This window comes from Heterocephalus glaber, unplaced genomic scaffold, assembly GCF_053883595.1.
Source record: "Heterocephalus glaber isolate CG9 unplaced genomic scaffold, H.glaber_assembly_v1.0 deba00001428, whole genome shotgun sequence".
Classification (NCBI taxonomy): Eukaryota; Metazoa; Chordata; class Mammalia; order Rodentia; family Bathyergidae; genus Heterocephalus; species Heterocephalus glaber.
In genome coordinates, this window is record NW_028258293.1 from 18220009 (window position 1) to 18242186 (window position 22178).

General features: G+C 36.8%; 1 protein-coding gene across 3 annotated transcripts in view; it reads right to left on the reverse strand.

Annotated features, from left to right (window-relative positions):
• The window catches only part of Usp47 (ubiquitin specific peptidase 47), a 122545-nt gene that overhangs the window by 52377 nt on the left and 47990 nt on the right, over positions 1 to 22178 (reverse strand). For all 3 annotated transcript variants that reach the window (XM_004851428.4, XM_021263801.2, XM_087211667.1), the window contains 4 exons: positions 20102 to 20198; positions 7730 to 7875; positions 7018 to 7097; positions 4857 to 5006 (listed from right to left, as the gene is read on the reverse strand). In XM_004851428.4, coding sequence (XP_004851485.1) covers positions 4857 to 5006; positions 7018 to 7097; positions 7730 to 7875; positions 20102 to 20198 — 473 coding nt within the window. The remainder of the gene's footprint in view (positions 1 to 4856; positions 5007 to 7017; positions 7098 to 7729; positions 7876 to 20101; positions 20199 to 22178) is intronic.

The window sequence follows — 22178 nt, forward strand, 5'->3', positions numbered from 1 at the left end:
CCTCTGCTAATACCTCCCTGGTTGTAAGGAGCACCACAGGGATAAGAGGATGGTCACATTATCTCTGGAAAGTAGCCAAGTCCTAATTCTCTATTTGGCCCCCTCTGACATCAGTCTGTTGGGCAGGGGAAGCAGCACTGTCTAGTGCAGGTAGAAGTCCAACCTTTTCATATGGTCCTTACTGATCATAAACCAGGGAAATGGTGGTAGGTCCTGCTAGGATGAAGGTATTGACTTCCTACTCAGCGATCTCTGGTAACACCCCAGTAGGGGGGTCAAGGAGCCTTGTTACAATGTTATAAGGTTTAAAGGCCAAGCTCCAATGTAAATGGCATGAGTTAAGACCATAGTGTTTCCATGGTATTTGGCTAGAGTGATTACTGTCTAAAAGTTTCTGACTTGCTATGCTGCCTTTTCCCTAATATTTTAACTAAAGCGTGCAGGATTTTTGAGTCTGTGCCCATTGCTGTTTCCAGGTTGCCAGAGTCTTCAGCTCCAAGTCTGGGGTATATGAGGCAAATAGAAAACCCAGGGAACTCACCACCGTGTTACTCCTTGGGTGCTGAGGTCCCTAGTCTGTATGCCTTCTCTCCACCTTTCAGAGTCTTCTTATATTTATTTTATATAAAATATTCAAGGTTTTCTGTTGTTTTAGTGGGAGGAACAGGGCAATGCATACATCTACTCCATCTTCCTGAAAGCAGAAGTCCCCACTTTTTAAATGGGTTCCCACTATGTCCAACCACACAAATTCCTGGAAAAATGAGGGTAGATTATGTGTGGAAGAGATTTTTTTTTTTTAATGTGATGCTTACATATTTGGACAAATTTGGACCATTTCTTAATTCAAATGAGTTATATAGCTGAGGCAGCCCTATAAGAATTTCCAAATCATCTGTTAAATCAAGGCAGGACATGATATAAACCTGTATAAACTTAATACTTAAAATGCTTCTGATTTCATAAGTATTTACTAATTTAACATTTTCTTTCAAATCTTTAAGTCAAACTTACTAAACAATGTTTACTTAGGGAACTAAAGTCTTACATCATCTGATCTCTCCAAGGGCACTATAGGGAACTATGCAGCTAAATGCAATTTCAGACTTTTGAACACATATTGTCATAAAGAAAATGGCCTAGAACAGTATCTGTCACAACAGACACGACAGGTGCTATGACAAAACGAACCCATGAAGAGACAATGTGTAAAATTTGATTATCAAACAGAAAAAGACTTCCCAGATAATGTAAAATATATGAGGCTATATAAAACTTAGGAAATATGCTTCCATAATTAGCCAAAAAATTTTCTGATCTGTATATATTACTAGAATATATTTAGAACTATATCCTTATAAGAATACATTCTTAAATGTGCTTGGCAATAAGCAAATTCAAGTTCACTTTGATTAAGCAATTCAGAGAGTTTATAAGGTTCTAATTCATAAATCATTAAAAACAAAATTCTGTTTAACTACTAATATATTTCTTTGGCTATCAGTAGTTTTTCTGGATTAATAAAATAAGCAAAACAACAGGAAATCACACCACATAGTATTCTCACTTCCCTGTAGGACATACATGTTAATTTAACAAAGTGGAGATATTCCTTAAATCACCTTATTTTATTCTTTTTTTGGTACTGGGGATTGTGTGCTTGCGAGGCAGGTGGCAGCACCACTGAGCTAAACCCCCGGCCCTAAATCACCTTATTCTAATGCAGAACTCTCACAACATGTTCCTCAGAATGATAAAGTCCCTTGAGATATTAACAGATGTCCCACAGAGAAAGAAAATGCTGGTTTAAAAATATTACAGATTTGTCTACTACAGGAATCACTGGGGTATTCAAAATAAAATGACTGTGATCTTCCAAAAGAGGATTATAGTTATAGTTCGGTAAGTTTATTTAACTGAAGTAGATGTTCTGAGAAGAGCTATCAAATACTGTTAGAAACTAGTGCTGAACAGAACTCAATTTGAAAGAATCGCAGAAGAGCCCTTAAATATTGATTCTTTACTTGCCTAGGTAAAATGAAGATCAGAAATTTAATAAACATCATTTATAATAATTAAAAATAATTCAATGAAAAAACATGATGAAAGACTTTTTTAAATTGTAGAAGCCTTCTAGCATTAATTATAAAAACCATCTGCTATCAATCATGCTGAGAATCATAAAAATTGATCATAGATGTTAAAATGAACTAGGTGATTGCTAATTATACTCATATTTTAATCCTACATTTTATTTTCAAATTAATTTGAGCATGGAAATATACAACTAGATATTATTCATTTAAGACTAAAGTTTTTAAACAAAACTTTAATTTTTAGTATAACCTCATATTTGATTGTCTGAAATTAAACATCACAATAACTTGACTCCATATACATATCTGTAAGATTCTGGGTCACTGAACAGACCATATAATAAATACAACATGTAATCATCAATGCTGTTTGTGTATATCCGTATATGTGTATACTAGTTTATGTAATCCATAAGACAAAAATACCAGACTCCACTAATAAAGTTATGAGTTTGCTTAAAATTAAGGCCAAGTTTTAAGAGTCTGAATGAGAAATGTTACAATGTTTCTTCTAACTAGATTTTTATAGTCCATATTTATACCAAATTATTTTTAAAACACAGAGAATTAACAAAATACACAATGGCAAGCAGTGATATAAAATTAATTTTAGACACTGTATGATGTTTGTGGACTAAAAAGTGTAGAATACAAGTTCTAAATTCAGAAAACAATGAGAATCACTTACCTCCTACAACAGTTCTCGGAAGGTAGTATCCTCCTCAGAAACCCTATCTTGGGTAGTTTCACCTGCTGTGATTTCCCGTAAAAGATTCCAGCAAAGTCTATGAAGTTTTAAGTACTCTTCCACAAGCCCTATTAGCGCATGTGCATTATAAACTTGCTCACGTACTGCTTCATAGCTTTAACTTTCAATTTATGCTGAGCTACCAACCACTACCACCCATACATCAATGGAGGATACTACCTTTGGAGAATTTAATTTAGAAATGTAATACTATTTACTTCTCCAAAAGTATCCTCCAAATCTTTCTGTTGTTGCATCCATTACATATTCAAGACAGTGGAAGCAAGTAAAGAGGTAAATAAATGACATAAAGATTTAGTTAAGCAATTTTATTTGCTGAAGAGTCAAACGTAAGATCCCAACATAACAGTACACATAAAACTAACTCTATCAATATTTAATACATTGAAAAAGAAACTGAATGAAAAATATTTCATATGATATTTTCACAGGTGAGGTAGGAAAAACAGTCACTACCGTTTAGAACCATCCTGTATTTCCCTAGCATATTTTGCCAGAGAAATGCCAATATTTAAAAATCTGTTCAGAAATTAGTCATTAAAAGACAAATGTTAAAATAGCCAAAATAAAGTTTAAAAAAAGGAATAAACAAAGCTGGGGATTTAGCTCAGCGGCGCCGTGTCTGCCTCACAAGCGCAAGGTCCTGAGTTCGATCCCTGTTACTGAAGAGAAAAAAAGGGGGGGAAGGGTAATGCACTTTCCGGTCCCCCTTCTGTCTCTCTTCTTAGGCAGAAGCTATTTTTCTCTCAATAAATTTTTCTTACTCTTGGGGCTGGGGATAAAAAAGAAAAAAAAAGAATAAATAAAATAAAAATGAAAACCAAACCTAGTACCCAAATCAAGGCCAATTTTAATGATAGCTAGAATGACAATTCATAAATGGTACTACTAAGCAGATAACAAAAATTGTAAATATATTCAGGAAGCAGTCTGTGAAAAACTGTAGAGGAAAGAACACTTGATATCATATGGTCCAGAAAAGGTCTTTTACTTAAACGCTGGTTTTGATTCCACTGATTCCAAAACTTCCTACTTATTTCTTGACAGCCGAATTATGAGCAGGAAAAAAAAAAAAGCAAAATGAACTGTCCTCCAGCCTACAAGGGCAAAAGACTAAACCACACTTGCAGCACTATTTTAGAAAATAAAGTACAGACTAGCATTAAAAACACTGACTTTTAGTTAAGAGCCACCAACAGTTTATTAATAGCAAACTTAAAAATGAACAACTTGATGAAATTCTACTTTTGAAATATATTTTATTTAGCTGTGATAATTTCCTTGGTTATACAATAGGTTCAAATAAATGCTTCTGAATACTAATTTTAAGTATCAACTTAATTCCTCCCATGACTTTCCTTTTTCCTGAGTAAGCACATATAGATAAGAAAATAAAGTAAGTAAGGAAAGGATGCCAGGAGGAATGAGATGACCCTAGATAATACTCAATTAGAAACTCTTTATATGAATAATGAAGATTATTAGAGTTTTCACTCTTCAAATTATCTCTGCTTACAGAATGTATTTTTAACCAAATATTTAGAATAGGGATGCTTCTTTAAAAAAAGAACCCTATGAATTTTGTCATAAAAACCAGAGGTTTTTTCAGTTTTAAAAGTGTGTAGAACAAGACAATTGCACCAAAAAAGTGTTTTCCAATGCAAAAAATGACTACAAAAACAGCACTCATAAAAGATTGTTTAGAAGGTTCAAAAAGGCTAAAGGTGAAATCATCTAATATCAGAGATAAAGAATAAAATACTGAGCCATGAGGCAGTACATTTGCATTCATTTTCCCTCTTAAAACATGCACTATTAGGACTTGCTGAAGGGTCAAAAAATCTTCTAGATCTTGCTACGTTAAATGCAGGAATTACTAACAACCCAAGAAGGTGTATCTAGGACGATACTTACCAAATAAGAGATTATACCACTGTGCTATTATGTATTCTGTATAAGGATACACAAGCAGTCAGCTGAAAGGTACACACCACACTAGCAAATGCTTGGCTGGACCCATAAGGTCGGATGACCAATGGAATATCAAGATATGTGTCGATCCTCCAGCCCTCATAACCACATTCCAGACATCTCACGTAGTCCTTCAGCTTGCCTTGGTATAATTCATTTATAAGATCAGCCTAAAAATAAAAAATTTGCATTTTAAAAGTGCTCCTTAAAAATAATTTTTAGGATATGTGAGGATACAACAATTCATGCTTTTTTAGAATGGGTTATGAAAGGATATTGATTTTTACTGTTAAAGTCTTAACATGATTTACCTAAAGTTTTATAGAAAAAAATAAAGCTTGACAAAAATCACCTTATTTATTGAAAAATAAAATTAGATTAACATAAATTTATGAGTCGATGTGCAAAATCTAGTTCAATACTCCAAAACACTAAAAACCTCAACTATTAAAATAAGTTTTGATGAAATCAGTTACCAAGTATCACTTCATTAGGATGAAAATATATCCTAATCTCTCACTCTAGGCATGATAAAAAACTATACAGCTAAATAAATGGTTGTATTTTTATAGCTTTACATATGCATATTGCCATTTTCACAATATATATCCTGATTTATAAAATCGTATCTTCTAGCTTAAGATACAAAACTTTTTAACATTCAATAATATACATAAAAATTTAAAGAATAAATATTATTCTATAATTTTTTTAAATGTACAGAAATTCAAAAAAATATCTTAAAATAACTCCCACAAATTATCCTCACCTAAAGAATGGACCTCTCACCTAGTCCTCAGAGTTAGCCAGCTGGGCTCCTCTTGCTGAAAGTAGGCAGGTAACTCCCTAAGTAAGGGTTCTCCGTATAAATGTCTTGCCCCAAGCCTTCCTCTATCAAAACTTGGGAATGCAGTAGAAATGCCTCAGCTGATCTTAGTGGAAGTGCTGATCCACAGAGAAGGTTGTAATGAGGAAGAAGGACAACTTCATACCTTTCAAGAAGAAACAGCCCCTAATACTGTTTATATAAAGTTACTAAAATAAAGCCCCGTAGGACTAAGTAGAGAAACTAAATCTCTAAATGAACTTAAGTTTTTTTATTATTTCTTAAATAGGGGTAGGCCAGAGAGAAAGTGCACTACAGTTTACTTCTTAAATTTAATTCTCTTAAAATGTCTAGGACCCATAAGTCTTCAAACTGGATCCACCACTGCTATCTACTCTAATACTATTTATTTAATAATAGCTTCTTTATCCTTTGCCTCAATCATGTGATTATCTTCTCCATGTAGGAGAGTATTTCCAAGTGGTTCAAACCAGTAATTTTTAAATATCTGATACCAAACTACCATAAGAAAGTAATTTATATCACAAGCCAGCACCTATAACATTAACTAAAGTTTCATAAAACAAGACTTTACTTATATGACCCTTTCTTACACTTTTCTATTCCATTCCTTTTTTGAAAGTGCTACTATGGATTTCCCAAACTGATTTCATAACCTTTGGAAGAATCAAACCCTGTTCGAAAAACTCTGGTTCAAGCCATCACAACAGTTCCAATCAGAAATTAGACCCTCCAAGCTACTTTATATATTCTTCCTCTTTTATCCCTATAATACTCTATTACATACTGAGCTTGAACTAGTTCAGCCTCAGTCCTCATCCCAATTATATTCTTCGCACTCCTGATCTGCTCCTACTTCCAAGGGCTAAGAATAGGGTCAGTTTACTAAGAATTCTCAATGTCAAAAGAGTATGATTGTATTTCAATAGTCAAAATGAAGGTAATGCTTGATGAATGCATTTTATAATGTATTACACAGAATCAGACTTAATTTACTTCATAAATATCTGGAAATATTATTCAAAAATCATCTCTCCAAAAATCATATACAGTATACATATATGTTATATAATTTTAAGAGTTAAAAAGTACCTCCTTCATCAGACAGCCCAATTTCCTTAGTTTAAAGATAGGAACTGAAGTCTAGGCTGGTTTAATGAGGATGCTTACGACTCAAATAACAGTCAAATGAGAACCTAGTAATTTCAGTTCCCCACTCAGTGCTTTCACCTCTAGACTAATATACAAATTTTAAAACATACCAATAGAATAAGTTATTTTAATGAAATGATTTATCAGAAAAAAGTTCCCTCAACTTGAAGGACAGGAATTACCTGTTCTGTTTGCTTCCATTTCTGTTCCAAAGCATCAAACATGACTCGGCATAATTCTTGTACATCATGCTGTTGCCAAGCTATTTTAAGATAAAATTTAATTAAGAATAGCAATACACAGCATAATAAAACACTAGTTGTTTAAAAACAAGCAGAAACAGAAAAGTCTACTTTAAATAAAGCTAAATTCTATAGTAACACAAAAATATACATTATAGTCAGGAAAAGACAATCACAAGGAAAAGAATTGAGATCCGGCCCGAGGATTTAGCTCAGTGGCACCATGTCTGCCTTGCAAGCGCAAGGTCCTAACTTTGATACCCGGTACCAAAAAAAAAAAAAAAAAAAAAAAATTGAGATCTCAGTGTTTTATAAACACTACGATCTTTCTGGTGCAAAAATATTTGCCAATTTTCGTCAGAGTTAAGAAATGTGTTTGAAAAAAATTTAAGACAAAATTTAAAAATTTTTAGTTTAAGTTCAAATAGGATATAATGAAACTTATTTTACAAGAAAATTCTAATTGATCGAAAATTTACCCCTCACACCTTAAATAGTGAAAAACAAGTTACTTTAAAATCAAAGCAAAAAGCAATGAGAAAGCTTAAGGTAAAAGCAATTAAGTTCTTAACATGTGTAGTGTGTTTACATTACTATCTTGCAGAATTCCTTTGAATGTGAGAAATACTTATCATTACAAGAGAATTAGTACCCTCACTACTATCCCATCCAAAGCTCCTTGTAACATCTGTGGTTTCGATTGCTCTCTTTTTGCTGGTTTGTAACAAAACAAAAAGCCTTTGAAGTTGGTATGGAATACTTGTCACTGGATCTTCTTCAGATTCTTCAAATTCCCACCTATTAAAATGAAGTATTTGATAATTATTTATAAAATAATTTCATTCTTTAAAAGCATAACATTAAATATCATAATATAACATCTTATTCTGGGAGATACCTGGAGTTTGGATATTAACTGAAACTAATAATCTCTAATGAAATAGTCTTCTGAATAAATTCAGACGAACCTTAGATTTTACCAAGAAATGTAAAAATGCAACTCTTCTCAAGAATGAAAGGCAAAGATCACTTAAAAATAACTGTAAAACCTGAACCTGATTAAAACTCTTGTCCTAATTTTTTTTTTTTTTTGGTACCCAGGATCAAACTCGGGTCCTTGTGCTTGTGCAGCATGCGGCGAAACCACTGAGCTAAATCCCTGGCCCTCCTAATTATTAATTTACAAAAAATACAGAACAATATTAATTGACACTAAGGCATTCAACATCAAAACCCAAAATCTAGAAAAACTGTAAGACAAAAACATCAGTTTTCAACATACAAACTTTCAGAAATTACAGGGAAGATGAAAGGGGATTACAAATAGATTAAATAGAGCAAGACCCTTATCAATTAATTACAATATATAAATTATGTTTGAATCTTGATTTGAACAAGTAGTTTAAAAAACAACTATGATGCAATTAATACTGCCCCAGGATATAATTTACAGATAATATAACAGGGATGTGCCTTCTAAGTAATCAGGGTGGAAAGTTATAGATTAAGAAAAGACTGATAATGAACTGATGATGTTCAAAGATGTATAATGTTTACACAGGAATTCATTATACTATTTCTCTATTTTTGAATGTTTAAAACTTTCCATAACGAAAAAGTTTATAAGAGGGACTATTGTGGAAGTAATGAAATAATTGAAAATTATGAACAGTCATATCTAGCCCTAGGTGAAGGGGCTGTCTCAGCAACAGGTGCATTCCCAATGGAAGAACTTAAGAACTTATCTCATGGTAGAAATAAAGACTGGGGGGAATCAGCCCACTGCAGACAGGCAAGTCTGTGCACGCCCTACCGAGGTCCTGGGTCGCGCGGAAGACGCCTAATCACCCCGCTGCAGGCAAGCAGGTCTGCCCGGGCCCTACCGAGGACCTGAGTCGCACAGAACAGGGCGAATCAGCCCGCTGCAGACAGGCAGGTCTGTGCACGCCCTACCGAGGTCCTGAGTCCTGCAGAAGACGCCGAATCACCTTGCTGCAGACAGGCAGGTCTGCGCACACCCTACCGAGGTCCTGAGTCACGCGGAAGACACCGAATCACCCCGCTGCAGAAAGGCAGCCACCTGATTCCACAGTACAAAGACGCAGAGGACACCAGACCACCAGACCAAGGTACTGAGTCCCACTGTTCCCGGCCCAGAGGTAGGGGCTTCTGAGCCGTCGTCCCACTGCTCCTGGTCCAGAGAAGGGGCTTCCCGGACACCATCCCTCCCGCTGCTCCCAGACCAGACGAAAGGGCTTTTGGGTCACCTTCTGTCCTGCTGCTCCTGGCCCAGAGGAAGGGGCTTCTGGGCCACCATCCCTCCCACCGCTCCCGGCCCAGAGGGAGGGGCTTCTGAGCCACCATCCCACTGTTCCTGGTCCAGAGGAAGGGGTTTCCCGGCCACCATCCCTCCGGCTGCTCCCAGCCCACAGGACAGGGCTTTTGGGTCACCATCCCTACCGCTGCTCCCGGCCCGTCCCACCTCACCCAGCTCAGAGGAGGTAATCCGTGCAGGCGCTAACAGGCCCCCACCCCAGTGGAAATGAGAAAACACGTAAATAAGTCTCAAAACCAGACTTCCAGATCACCTACAGCAACCCCAAAGGGAAATGAGATGGAACACTCTTATACTCAACCACCTGGACCCACTGAACTGGCAACAAAAGGGGATCTGGAAAAAATGAAATCAGAAATAATTTCTCAGATAACAGGAGAAATTGTGCCCCTAGTGCAAGACATGATTAATAAAGCTAGAGAGGAGCTCAGGAACATGATGGAATCCCAAAATAGGAAACAAATGGAATCCATAAAACAGATGCAAATAGATTTCCAGGACATGAAAAACTCCATTGGAAGTCTACACAGCAGAATGAGCCAATGTGAGGATGTGAGGACAGAATTTCAGATACAGAAGATAAGACTGCAATTAGTGACCAGGAAAAGAAAAATTGTTGCAAAATTATAAGGGAACATGAGAAATCAATCCAGCAGCTGCTAGATGATGCAAAGAAGAATAACATAAGACTGACTGGGCTCAATGAAGAAACAGGAGAGAGTACAGATGACATAAAAAAAAATCTCTTCACAGAAATAATGGCAGAAAACTTCCCAAGCAGGGGAAAAGAGCTTGACATACAGATAAGTGAGGCATATAGGACTCCAAACAGCCTTGATCAAAAAAAATCTACACATAGGCATATAATTGTTAAGATTCCAGAAACACAACAGAAGAACAAAGTTCTCCAAGCTGTCAGAGAAAGAAACAAATCACATACAAAGGAAAGCCCATCAGAATCACAGCAGACTTCTCAACACAAACCATCAAGGCAAGAAGAGGTTGGAGTGACATACTCCAAGCCCTAAAAGAAAACGGCCTCCAACCCAGATTGATGTACCCTGCAAAACTATCTTTCAAAATGGATGGAGAAATAAGATACTTTCATGACAAAGAGCACCTTAGGAACTTTGTGAATACCAAACCAGCACTCCAAAGAATTTTACACAATATCCTAGGAACAGACATTGAGGATCACAACCCCAGGAAGCAAAGCAGAATGAACCCATCTGGCATGACAAGAAATTAAATGGAAAGGGGGAGAACACAACAAAAAGAAAAAGTCATGGCAATGACAAGTCAATACGTTTCAGTTATAACCATCAACGTTAATGGTCTCAATTCACCAATCAAAAGAAATAGACTGGCAGAATGGGTCAAGAAGCAAAATCCAACAATATGCTGCATACAAGAAACACACTTAATTCAAAAGGAAACTCATATACTGAAAGTTAAAGGGTGGAAAACAATACTGCATGCGACAGGAACCCGAAAAAAAGCAGGAGTAGCCATCCTCTTGGCAGATCAAGTAGATTTCAAACCAACACTGATTAAGAGAGACGAAGAAGGACACTACATCCTTGTAAAGGGAAGAATCCAAGAGGAAGAGATGACAATCATAAATATCTATGCACCAAACACTAGTGTGCCCAACTATATAAAACAAATACTAATGGACATGAAAAGTCATATATGCACTAATACAATTGTAGTGGGGGACCTCAACACCCCACTGGCACAAATAGATAGATCAACTAGACTAAAAATAAGGAATGAAATACTAGAACTCAATTGAACTCTTGAACAAATGACCGTAACAAATGTTTACAGAGTCTTCCACCCCACAAAATCAGAATACACATTCTTCTCAGCTGCACATGGGTCATTCTCCAAAATAGACCACATACTCACACATAGAACATGTTTAAGTAAATGCAAAGGAATTGAAGTTATCCCCTGTATATTATCAAACCATAGTGCGATGAAATTGGAGATCCATAGCAAAAGAAACTCAAAAAATTTCATAAACACATGGAAATTGAACAACACACTTCTGAATAACCAATGGATCACAGAGGAAATTAAAGAAGAAATCAGACAGTTCCTTCAATTAAATGACAATGACAATACAACATATCGGAATCTATGGGACACAATGAAAGCAGTCTTACGAGGGAAATTCATAGCAGTGAATACACATATTAGGAAAACAGAATGAGACCAATTAAACAACCTGATGCTGAACCTCAAGCTTCTAGAAAAAGAAGAGCAGGACAACCCCAAAGCTCATACAAGGGAGGAAATTATAAAGATCAGAGGAGAAATCAATGCAATGGAGACTAAGAGAATGATACAAAAAAATCAATGAAGCCAAGAGTTGGTTCTTCGAAAGAATCAACAAAATTGACAAACCTTTAGGCAACCTTGTCAGAAAAAGGAAAGGAAAGGCCCAAATCCATGCCATTAGGATTGAAAAGGGTGAAATGACAACATACCCGGCAGAAATCCAGAGGATCATCAATACCTACTTCCAGAACCTATACGCCAATAAGATGTACAACACAGAAGAAATGGACACATTCCTAGATACATATGAATTACCAAAGTTGAACGAAGAAGACCTAAACATTCTGAACAACCCAATATCCACCAATGAAATTGAAAATGTAATTAAAAACTTATCAACTAAGAAAAGCCCGGGCCCTGATGGCTTCACTGCTGAATTCTACAAGACATTTAGAGAGGAACTGCTGCCACTACTGTTTAAACTCTTCAATGAAATTGAAAGGGAAGCAATACTCTCAAATTCATTCCTGGAAGCAAGCATCACCTTGATCCTCAAAGCAGAGAAAGACCCAACTGAAAAAGAGAACTATAGGCCAATCTCACTAATGAACATAGATGCAAAAATCTTTAATAAGATACTGGCAAACAGAATGCAGAAGATCATTAAGAAGATCATACAACCTGATAAAGTGGGATTCATCCTAGGGATGCAGGGATGGTTCAATATACGAAAATCAATCAATGTAATACACTATATCAATAGAGCCAAGGACAAAAACCATATGATTATCTCCATAGACGCAGAAAAAGCATTTGACAAAATCCAACATGCATTTATGATAAAAACCCTACAAAAAATTGGAATAGATGGTCTCTACCTCAAACTGATAGAAGCCATCTATGAAAAACCAACAGCCAATATCATCCTAAATGGTCAAAAACTGAAATCCTTCTCACTAAAATCAGGAACAAGATAAGGATGTCCACTATCACCACTCTCGTTCAATATAGTTCTGGAAACATTAGCCACAGCAATTAGACAAGAGAAAGAAATAAAAGGAATAAAGATAGGTAATGAAGAAGTCAAACTGTCATTATTTGCAGATGACATGATACTCTATACAGAAGACTCCAAGAACTCCACCAAAAGTCTTCTAGACTTAATAACCAAATTCGATCAAGTAGCTGGTTACAAGGTCAACACACAAAAATCAATAGCTTTCCTCTACACCAATGACAGACTCACTGAGAGAGAAATAGGGCAAATAATTCCTTTCACAATAGCATCCAAAAAACTGAAATACCTAGGAATCATCCTAAGGAAAGAAATCAAAGACCTCTTCTCTGAAAACTATGGCACTCTGAAAAGAGAGATTGAAGATGATATCAGAATATGGACAGACATCCCCTGCTCCTGGGTAGGAAGGATTGATATAGTGAAAATGGCCATACTTCCAAAACTGCTATATAGATTTAATGCAATTCCAATTGAGATCCCAGCAGCATACTTGATAGACCTCGAGAAAACAATCCAAAAATTCATTTGGAGCAAGAAGAGACCCAGAATAGCAAAAGCAATTCAAGGTAACAGAGACATGCCAGGGGGTATCACAATCCCCAACCTGCAACTATACTACAAAGCTACTGTGATAAAAACAGCATGGTACTGGCAAAGAAACAGACCTGAGGACCAGTGGAACAGATTAGAAGATGCAGAAACAACACCAGACACACTCAGCCATCTCATCTTTGACAAAGGAGCCAAACACCCTCACTGGAGGAAAGATAGCCTCTTTAATAAATGGTGCTGGAAAAATTGGGCTTCAACTTGCCAAAGATTAAAACTAGACCTATATCTCTCACCATGCACTAAACTAAAATCAAAATGGATTAAAGATCTAAATATTAAAATAGAAACTCTGAACCAGTTGGAACAGAGGTTAGGTAGAACCCTTGAAGACATCGGTGTAGGAAAAGATTTTATGAACAAAATCTCAGTTGCCCGTGAACTAGCACAAACAATCAACAAGAGGGATCTCTTCTTATTAAAAATCTTCTGCACAGCAAGAGAAACCACCAGCAGTGTGAAGAGACAACCCACAATGTGGGAACAAATCTTCACCTGTTCTTCCTCAGACAAAGCTCTACTATCTCGAATCTATAAAGAACTTAAAAAGATCAGACCTCCCAAATTTAAAGACCCAATCTGGAAATGGGCATCTGAAATGAACAGACATTTCTCAGACAAAGAAGTAGAAATAGTAAATAAATACATGAAAAAATGTTCAACATCACTGGTCATTGGAGAGATGCAAATGAAAACAACGCTGAGATTCCACTTCACTCCAGAAAGAATGGCTGCTATCATGAAATCAACCAATAAGCAATGCTGGCAGGGCTGTGGGGAAAGAGGAACCCTGTTCCACTGCTGGTGGGAGTGTAGACTGGTGCAAGCACTGTGGAAATCAGTATGGAGATACCTCAAAGAACTAGGACTGGAAATCCCATTTGACCCTGCTATTCCACTGCTGGGGATCTTCCCCAAAGAATTAAAAGAATCATACCACAGTGATATATGTGCACCCATGTTTATAGCAGCGCAGTTTGTAATTGCTAAAACTTGGAAACAACCCAAATGGCCATCAACTGGAGACTGGATAAAGAAAATGTGGTTTTTTTATAAAATGGAGTACTACTCCGCCATTAAAAATGAGAAATTAGAGACATTTATAGCTAAGTGGATGCACATTGAGGCAATACTCTTAAGTGAAATCAATAGGACACACATGTGTAAATACCGAATAGGTTCTCTGGTGTGAGAAACTGAAAGTGTAAATAAGGACTAAATGTATAATAGGCCATGTGAAATAGGAAGAAAAGGGGCAAAGGGGAAGTAAGTGGGAGGAGTAGTGGAAAGGAAAGAAAATGGAATTAATATGAGAAAATGGAAAAACAGGAACAAAATCTTTGTAAATAGGGAGGAATGGAGGGGTTGAAGGGAGGGCTGGGCAAGGGTGAAAAATAAGAACCAAGAGAGACTATGTAAAGGTGCAAATTTCCAATGATGAATGTCATTATATTGTATACCTAAAATGTACCAATGATTAGAATGAATAATCGATATAAAATAGGAAGAAAAGGTCCAAAGGGGTAGGGGTAGTGGGAGGGGCAGGGGAAAGGAAAGAAGAGAAAGGAAAAAATGATGAGAAATGGAAAAAATGGAAATAACGTCTTTGTAAATAGGGAAGGGTGGAGGGCATGAAGGGAGGGCTCTGAATGGGGAAAAAATAAGAACCAAGATGCATTATATAAAGGTACAATTCCCAATGAGAAATGTAATTGTGTTGTATACCTACAATGTACCAATAAAAGAATTTAACAGAAAAAAAAAAAAAGACCGGGGGACTAACGTTGAATGTTGGTTAACGTATCGATAAAAGCTCTTAAAATGATTCTATATTCAATAAAATAAAACACTGAAAACAAGATACTAAGAACAATATTGCTGGTATTCTTCATCTTAAATTAACAACATGATTAATACCTTCAACTTCCTCACTTTTCAGTTTCAAAAAAAAGGCTTGCACATTAATTTTTCTCTGCTTCAGTTTACAACCTTTTTTAGTTCTGAGTACAGCCCTCCATGAAAGTGTTCAATATTTTTCTTACCATAGAACTTAAAAGTCACGGCTCTGTGATCCTGACCCCCCCCCCTTTTTTTTGGTACAGGGATCAAACTCAGGTCCTTCCGCTTGTACAGCAGGCGGCAAAACCACTGAGCTACATCCCCGGCCCACTTGACCCCTTTTTAACACACTGGAGTGCCCTGTGTCTCACTGATGTCAATGAACTACAATTCATTTTTTCTTCTCAAGGCATCATGCACACATTTCTACACACCTGCCTTAACCTTCTCTTCTATACTCAGTCCCCTGCTCTCGTTTATTCCAGCTATCCTCAAAGGAAAATATTTAAAATTGACATTAAAAATTCTCTCAATAGCTCTGGGGGAATAATGATGTTAAAGCAGAAAATGCTCACTTTTCTTGCAAGGGAGATTCACTAGTGGAGAATCACTGTATTATAAAATGCAATTCTTGCCTGTCTCTTATTCTTGGTACAAATTCCTTAAAGGTTTTATATCTTGCCAGTACTTACTATTAATTCAGATACCTAAAGTTAGAAGCTTGGGCACCAAATTTGATACCTCCCTCTCCTTTAACTAAATGAAATTTGTCATGGAGTCATAGCAGTTTTGAGTGATTATTGTATAATCACTGCCGGCATCACCATTTTGACACTCATGCATCCATGTCTGGTGTAATGACAGATTCCTGCAAGGGACCCTATCTTTCAAATCAATCTTGCACATTGCACTATGTAAACTTTCCTAAAACAATGTATTTACCTCATCACTTACAAGCCTCCTAAGCAAAGTGGATCTTGCTGGGCAGCATACAGCCAAACAAACAAGCAAATCCCATTCCTTCGTGCTAGTGCTACCCCATGTAGTCCAGCAAGGTACTCAGTCAGTGAGGTATATTAAGAAACATCATCAGTGCTCCCAAGCTTTGTTTTGCTACTTGCTATAAACTTCACAATGTTCTCTCAGTCTTCAAACCATGTGGCCTTCCTTTTTGACATTGCATCTCACCCCAACTCCTCACTCCCTGAGTTCTCTCGAAAAGGATTTCTTTGGCTCCTCAAAGCCCTTTACACTTCAGGCTCACATGCCTTGAGTGCTCTTCCCAGGATCTTTAATGTTCTCATCTCGACTGCCTACCTAAAGTTGGGGCCCATCTCAATTCCTGTGACCTCTTGACAGTTACTCCATCCACATTACTCTACTTTATCTTCTTCTTGGGTACATGTTATGGTTTATATCTAAATGTTCCCCAAGAGTCTCATACACACATAGGTGGAGCTTTGATGGTGACTGAATTACAGCAGCATCACAGCTGACTTGCTGTTAGCAGGTGGGACCTGGTCTGAAGAGGCTTACGGGAATGTTAAAGACCAGCAAAGGCTCAAAATTCACAGGCTCAAAATTGCAAAAGTCAAAAACATTGCTTTAAAAAGACAGCCCCGGGACACCACGCTCCAGAATGGCCTCCTAGGGAATTTGTTTCCTAGGATTTATTCAGTGCTCAGTCCTTCAGGCTCTTGGAGATCTCTATTACCATAATACAAGGGAGCCTGGCTACTGCTTGATTTGGTGGCAAACCATGGCATCATCCACACGGTGGTAGTTATATAGGCATGCAGAATGCAAGAATTGTGGGATCAGGAAGGCTTCTACTCAAATTTCAGAAGGCCTAGGAGGCCAGATAGTGTGCTCCTGAAAAAGTAGTGCATGAAGCCATGAGAGTGAACCCAAAAACGCAGTGGAGACCCAGAAAGTTGGGGAAGCCAAGAACATGGAAAGCTGCATGGAGTGAGCAAAGTCAGCCAGAGACGGGCCGTAGAGGCTACAACCATTGGCAATGCTGTATTTCTCCCTTTTAGAATTTTCTCCCTTTTGGAATGAGAGTGTTTATATGTCAGCAGTATTTAATTTTTTTTTTTTTAACAGGAGCTTTAAGAGCTTGCCTTAAATCTCAGAGGAGACTTTGAACTTGGACATTTTAGCAATGCTGAAACTGTTAGGACTCTGGCAACTCTTAGACTAAATGCATTTTGCACAAATGGATGCCCATAAGTCTTTGGAGATCTAGGAGTGGAATGTTACAGTTTTTATCTAAATGTCCCCCAAGAGCTTCATATGATCATAGGCTGGGCTTTTGGAAGGTGACTGGATTACAGGTAGCTGATTCACTATTGGGAGGTGAGAACTGTTCTGAAGATGCAGGTCACTGTGGGCAGGACCCAGGTTATATTTCCCTTCCTGACTCCTTCCTTTACTCTCTGCTTCCTGTCCACCATGTCACGAGCAACCCTCCTCTGCTATGCCCATGCCACGCTGTCCTGCCTTGGAGCGAGCTGACCATGCAGGACTGAAACTACTGCAATATAAGCCAAAATAAACCTCTCCTCCTACAGGCTGGGGGTGTCAGGTATTTTGCCCCAGCAATGAGAAAGTCACTAAGACAATATACATGACTGTATAAAATGAACTTATTTGTATAGGTTTACCTAAGGAAACTTTGAAGAAAGGACTTTATCTTATTTACCACTTTTTATGACTTGTGTCCAGATGTTCCCCTAAAGCCTCATGCAATCATGGGTGGGGCTTTTTAGAGGTGGCTGGATCTAGAATATGTGATGCTGGGATTGATTCATGGTGCAATGCTAGGATCAAGGGCACTAGGATTAAGGGTGTGAGTGCTACTCACCCTAAGTAGCCTGGATAAGATACAAGGACAGAAAGAACTATGGTCTACCCCTGTTGCTTTGCTATCTTCTGCCTCCCATGAGCTGTTTCTCCTCTTCGATGCCACCCTGCCTTGGAACCAGCCAATTATGGACTGAAACCTTTACAAACTGTGAGCTAAATAAGCCTTTCCTCCTTTAACTTTGGGTATCAGGGATTTTGTCTCAGTAACAAGAAAAGTAACTAAGATACTACTGTAACCTCTGTCAAACAGAATACTTAACATACAGTAAGTCCCAATACTTGTATGGTGAATGATTAACCCTGGCTATGCTCTTAATATTCCCCACAGTGCTATAAATTCACAGACTACTTTTCAGGGTATTAGAATTCATAGTTAAGAAAGCTCCTGGAATTCCCTATTCCTATGGAATATTTGTCAGAGCAGGCACATCATCCTGGACTACTCAGTCTTCCTAGTTTTGAGGGCAGGCTCCACTCTATTAACACCACTTTGCAGTACTCTGACAAAACTGGTTATGCTGATCTCCTGCAGGTCCCTGCACCACACTACTACTTATTGGGATCAGCTATAGTTCAGGAAAAACAGAGTAGTGGATTCTAACATCGATTGGGTGTCACTTCTAGAAGTGTGGCCTGGGACAAAGTATTTAACCCTTTTGTGCTTTCAGTTACTTCCTTTGTAAAATGGGAATAATAACAGCATGTAATTCATGTGGTCACTGTGAGAATTCAGTGAAGTAAATGAAGTCCTAGGAAGAATCATGATACAACATTCAGGTAACACTTATGGTACTCACTTTGGCTTTTGAAAGTCTTCCTGTCTATAATGTCCCCTTTCTTCTCAACCTGGACAACCTAGCAGTGTGGCCTTGAGCAAGTACTTAACCTGGCTTCAAGTACTTAACCTGGCTTCCTGACATATCTATTTTCTACACAGAGCCACTTTTCCAAGTTTCATCAATTTCCCTATTCTCTAAAGTATCACGGCATTTGGCAGTCCTTGAAGGTTTATTTAAACTACTTCACACACACACAGCACCAAAAAAAATGTATACACTTCAGGAAAAGAAAAATAGGTTTTATTTCAACAGATGGTATCACCCTCATTTGGAGGACCCTAGAAGATATATATAGCAGAAAACTCATTACATTGCAGACAGCTAGAGAAGAAATTGAAAATGCATGTGCAGCAATCTCAATGACCAAGGTTACCATACTAAAAAATGTAGCAGTTTGTCACACTAATAAATGTCTGGAAGCTAATGGCCACCACTTTGAGCACCTCTTGTAATTTTTTTTTTTTGGTACTGGGGATCGAACTCAGGACCTTGTGCTTGCGAGGCAGGCGGCGGCACCACTGAGCTAAATCCCTGGCCCCACCTCTTATAATTGTGGAGGCCAAAGGTAACATGTATTAATTCCATGATGTCTCAATAAATTTAGCATTAAAATATTTATATAAGCTTTTCTTTTCCTGAAATGTGTATACATTTTTTTGGTAGACTACATATACATACTGCTATTGTGGAAAGATCTATATATTTATTACTCAACTGCAAAGATCTTATATCTACCACCCTCTCTACCAAGTACCTAGCATATAAACACTACGGGCAACAAATATTTATTGAATGAAAAACATGTCAACTTTTATAAGTAAATTCAAATCACAAGCTTACAGGTGAAAATAATAGATATACAATGTTGAACAATACAACCAGTAATATTAACTTTCAAAAAGAGCTTAAATCTATATTTACATAATTTCAAAATAATACAAAAAGGAAATATCAGCTTACTCCTACTTTAAAATATTAAAATGTGTATGTCTTAAAATATGTAAGGCAAAGATGTACCAAATATATTATAGTAGAATACTACTAAAATAAGTGGCTGATTTTAGAGTTTATTTAAATAAGGACTTCCTCCCTAGAACATTTTAAAGTACCTAATGTAAACAGTCTTTTAGAAACATACATACACATAAACAAAACACTTTATATTTTAATTAAAAACAAAGTCTGCAAGTTAAATCAATATTAGTTATAGAATATTTTTTAAATACTTACTTATATAATGCATTCCTAAATTCAGGAGTCATAAAAAGTGTTTGCAAAAGGCTATTCAAATAGCAAGTCATTGCCTGGTTTACTAATCCCACATAACCTTTAAAGAGAAAATACAAATATACATAGATTAGCATTTGGATATGAAAAAGAAAACTACATGAATTTAATACATAATTGAGATTCAGAGGTTAAGTTTATTCTTGCAAATTTCCTTTCCCTTCAGTAGCACCTAAGAAAGATCTTTTTTCCAAATGTAAACCATATGAACCTTGTTTCTCAGAAAACGTCACAATATCTTGTTATAAATATGTCCAGAGATATACATGGCTATTACTTGCCATTTAACAAAATTTTTAAAGTAATGTGTTTAATATAGTATGTTTTATTACCATAGAAGTACACTTCTACAAATCTAACAGTTGTGGATTTAAATAGAAAAGTATAAACATACTCACTTTAAGTGGCATATATTCCCAACACAGGAAGACTGAATGTAACCAACCAATCATCCTTGTCATCAGCCCTATACAGCAATTTCTACCAAGAATTAATAACATATGAGGAGTGATCCAAATATACAGTGAATGCAAAAATAAAAAAATTTATTATAGTAAAAGACACACTGACATTAATCCCTCTCAAAAATACCTCCTCCTCATTTTGAATACATTTATCCCATCATTCTTGCCACCTTCTGCAGCAGTTCTGAGGGTCCAATTTCACGAGTGTCTTTACAAGGTGTGATCAAACACATAATGAATGCTGCCAAGTGCCATCCTGTGGAAAGGCAGACTCAAAAAAACATTACAGTATGTCTTCATCCACCTTATTTGCCCGATCTGGCACCTTGTGACTTCTGGCTCTTCCTCAAAGTCAAAAAATGACCACGAAAGATAAACATTTTGAACTGTTTCAGAATACTAAAGCAGCACGCAAGATAGGATAACTAAAGACACTCACTAAAGACAACTTCCAGAACTGCCTGAGAAAGCAGCAACAATGATGGGATAAGTGTGTTTGAAGTGAGAAAGAGTACTTTGAGGGAGATTAACAGAAATGTGTTTTTAGCTGTAAATTTTTGACTTTAAAAATTTAAACATTTATATTACTTTTAGATCACATCTCATATGAGAAAAGTTATTACATGAAAACTCACAAAAGCTGAGACCAAGTAATGCAAAGTGACTTCCTCTCAAGCCCTTCAAGTATGAAATTCTATAGGTTGGGTTGCTATGCAAACAGTGATACAGACCCACACCATATGCACTGATATGATTCCAAGAAGAGACAAATAGCTACCTCATTTTATTCTAAGACGCAAGCTTTGATTTTTTAATACCTTTCATCTTTAAGATGTGTATATGTGTTTATGTAGTTTACACTATTACATAATTATAAACTTCTTCAATGCCTAATCACCCCCACCTCAGTTTCTCATGCATCCCTCTCCTTAATTCATATATATTAGAACCTTTATCTCACTGTTTTGTAATTACCTACTTATTTCTTCCTGTATCAGACTATAAGATCAGGAGTCAAATCTGATTTCTTTCTTGCTCTACTACTGCCTCGCACAGATGTAAAGGAGGGAGCTGTTAATGACTTACAAGTCACACAAATCTGTATGAAATCTGGCCTAATTATTAATAATGAAAAGCATTATTCCATTCTTAGTTCACATAAACAGACTCTTCCCCCATACCTCACCAGTAAGGCCAGAAGATCCGTGTGTTCTGTACCTTCTAAGCTGAGCCTGCCTGGGATTTCCCTTTTCCATCTTCTTCCATTTCCTCAACAGTCAGAGACTACCAATCTATTTGGAACTTTAAAAGGTAAATGAATACTGCTGTTGCCCTTTGTGTTACTAATGACCAATCGTGCACCACTTATTTGTGACCTTGCTCCTCTTCTATGGTCCAAAAGAGTGAGGGGATCAAGGGGGAGGTTAGAGGTGGGAGTAAGAGCAATTTTTTTTCATCACTCTTTATTTTTATTAGCAATAAAAAATCATATAGAAATCTATGATCCTTTGTACTTGACTTAATACCATATTTAAGCAGAATGAAGTATCTCACAT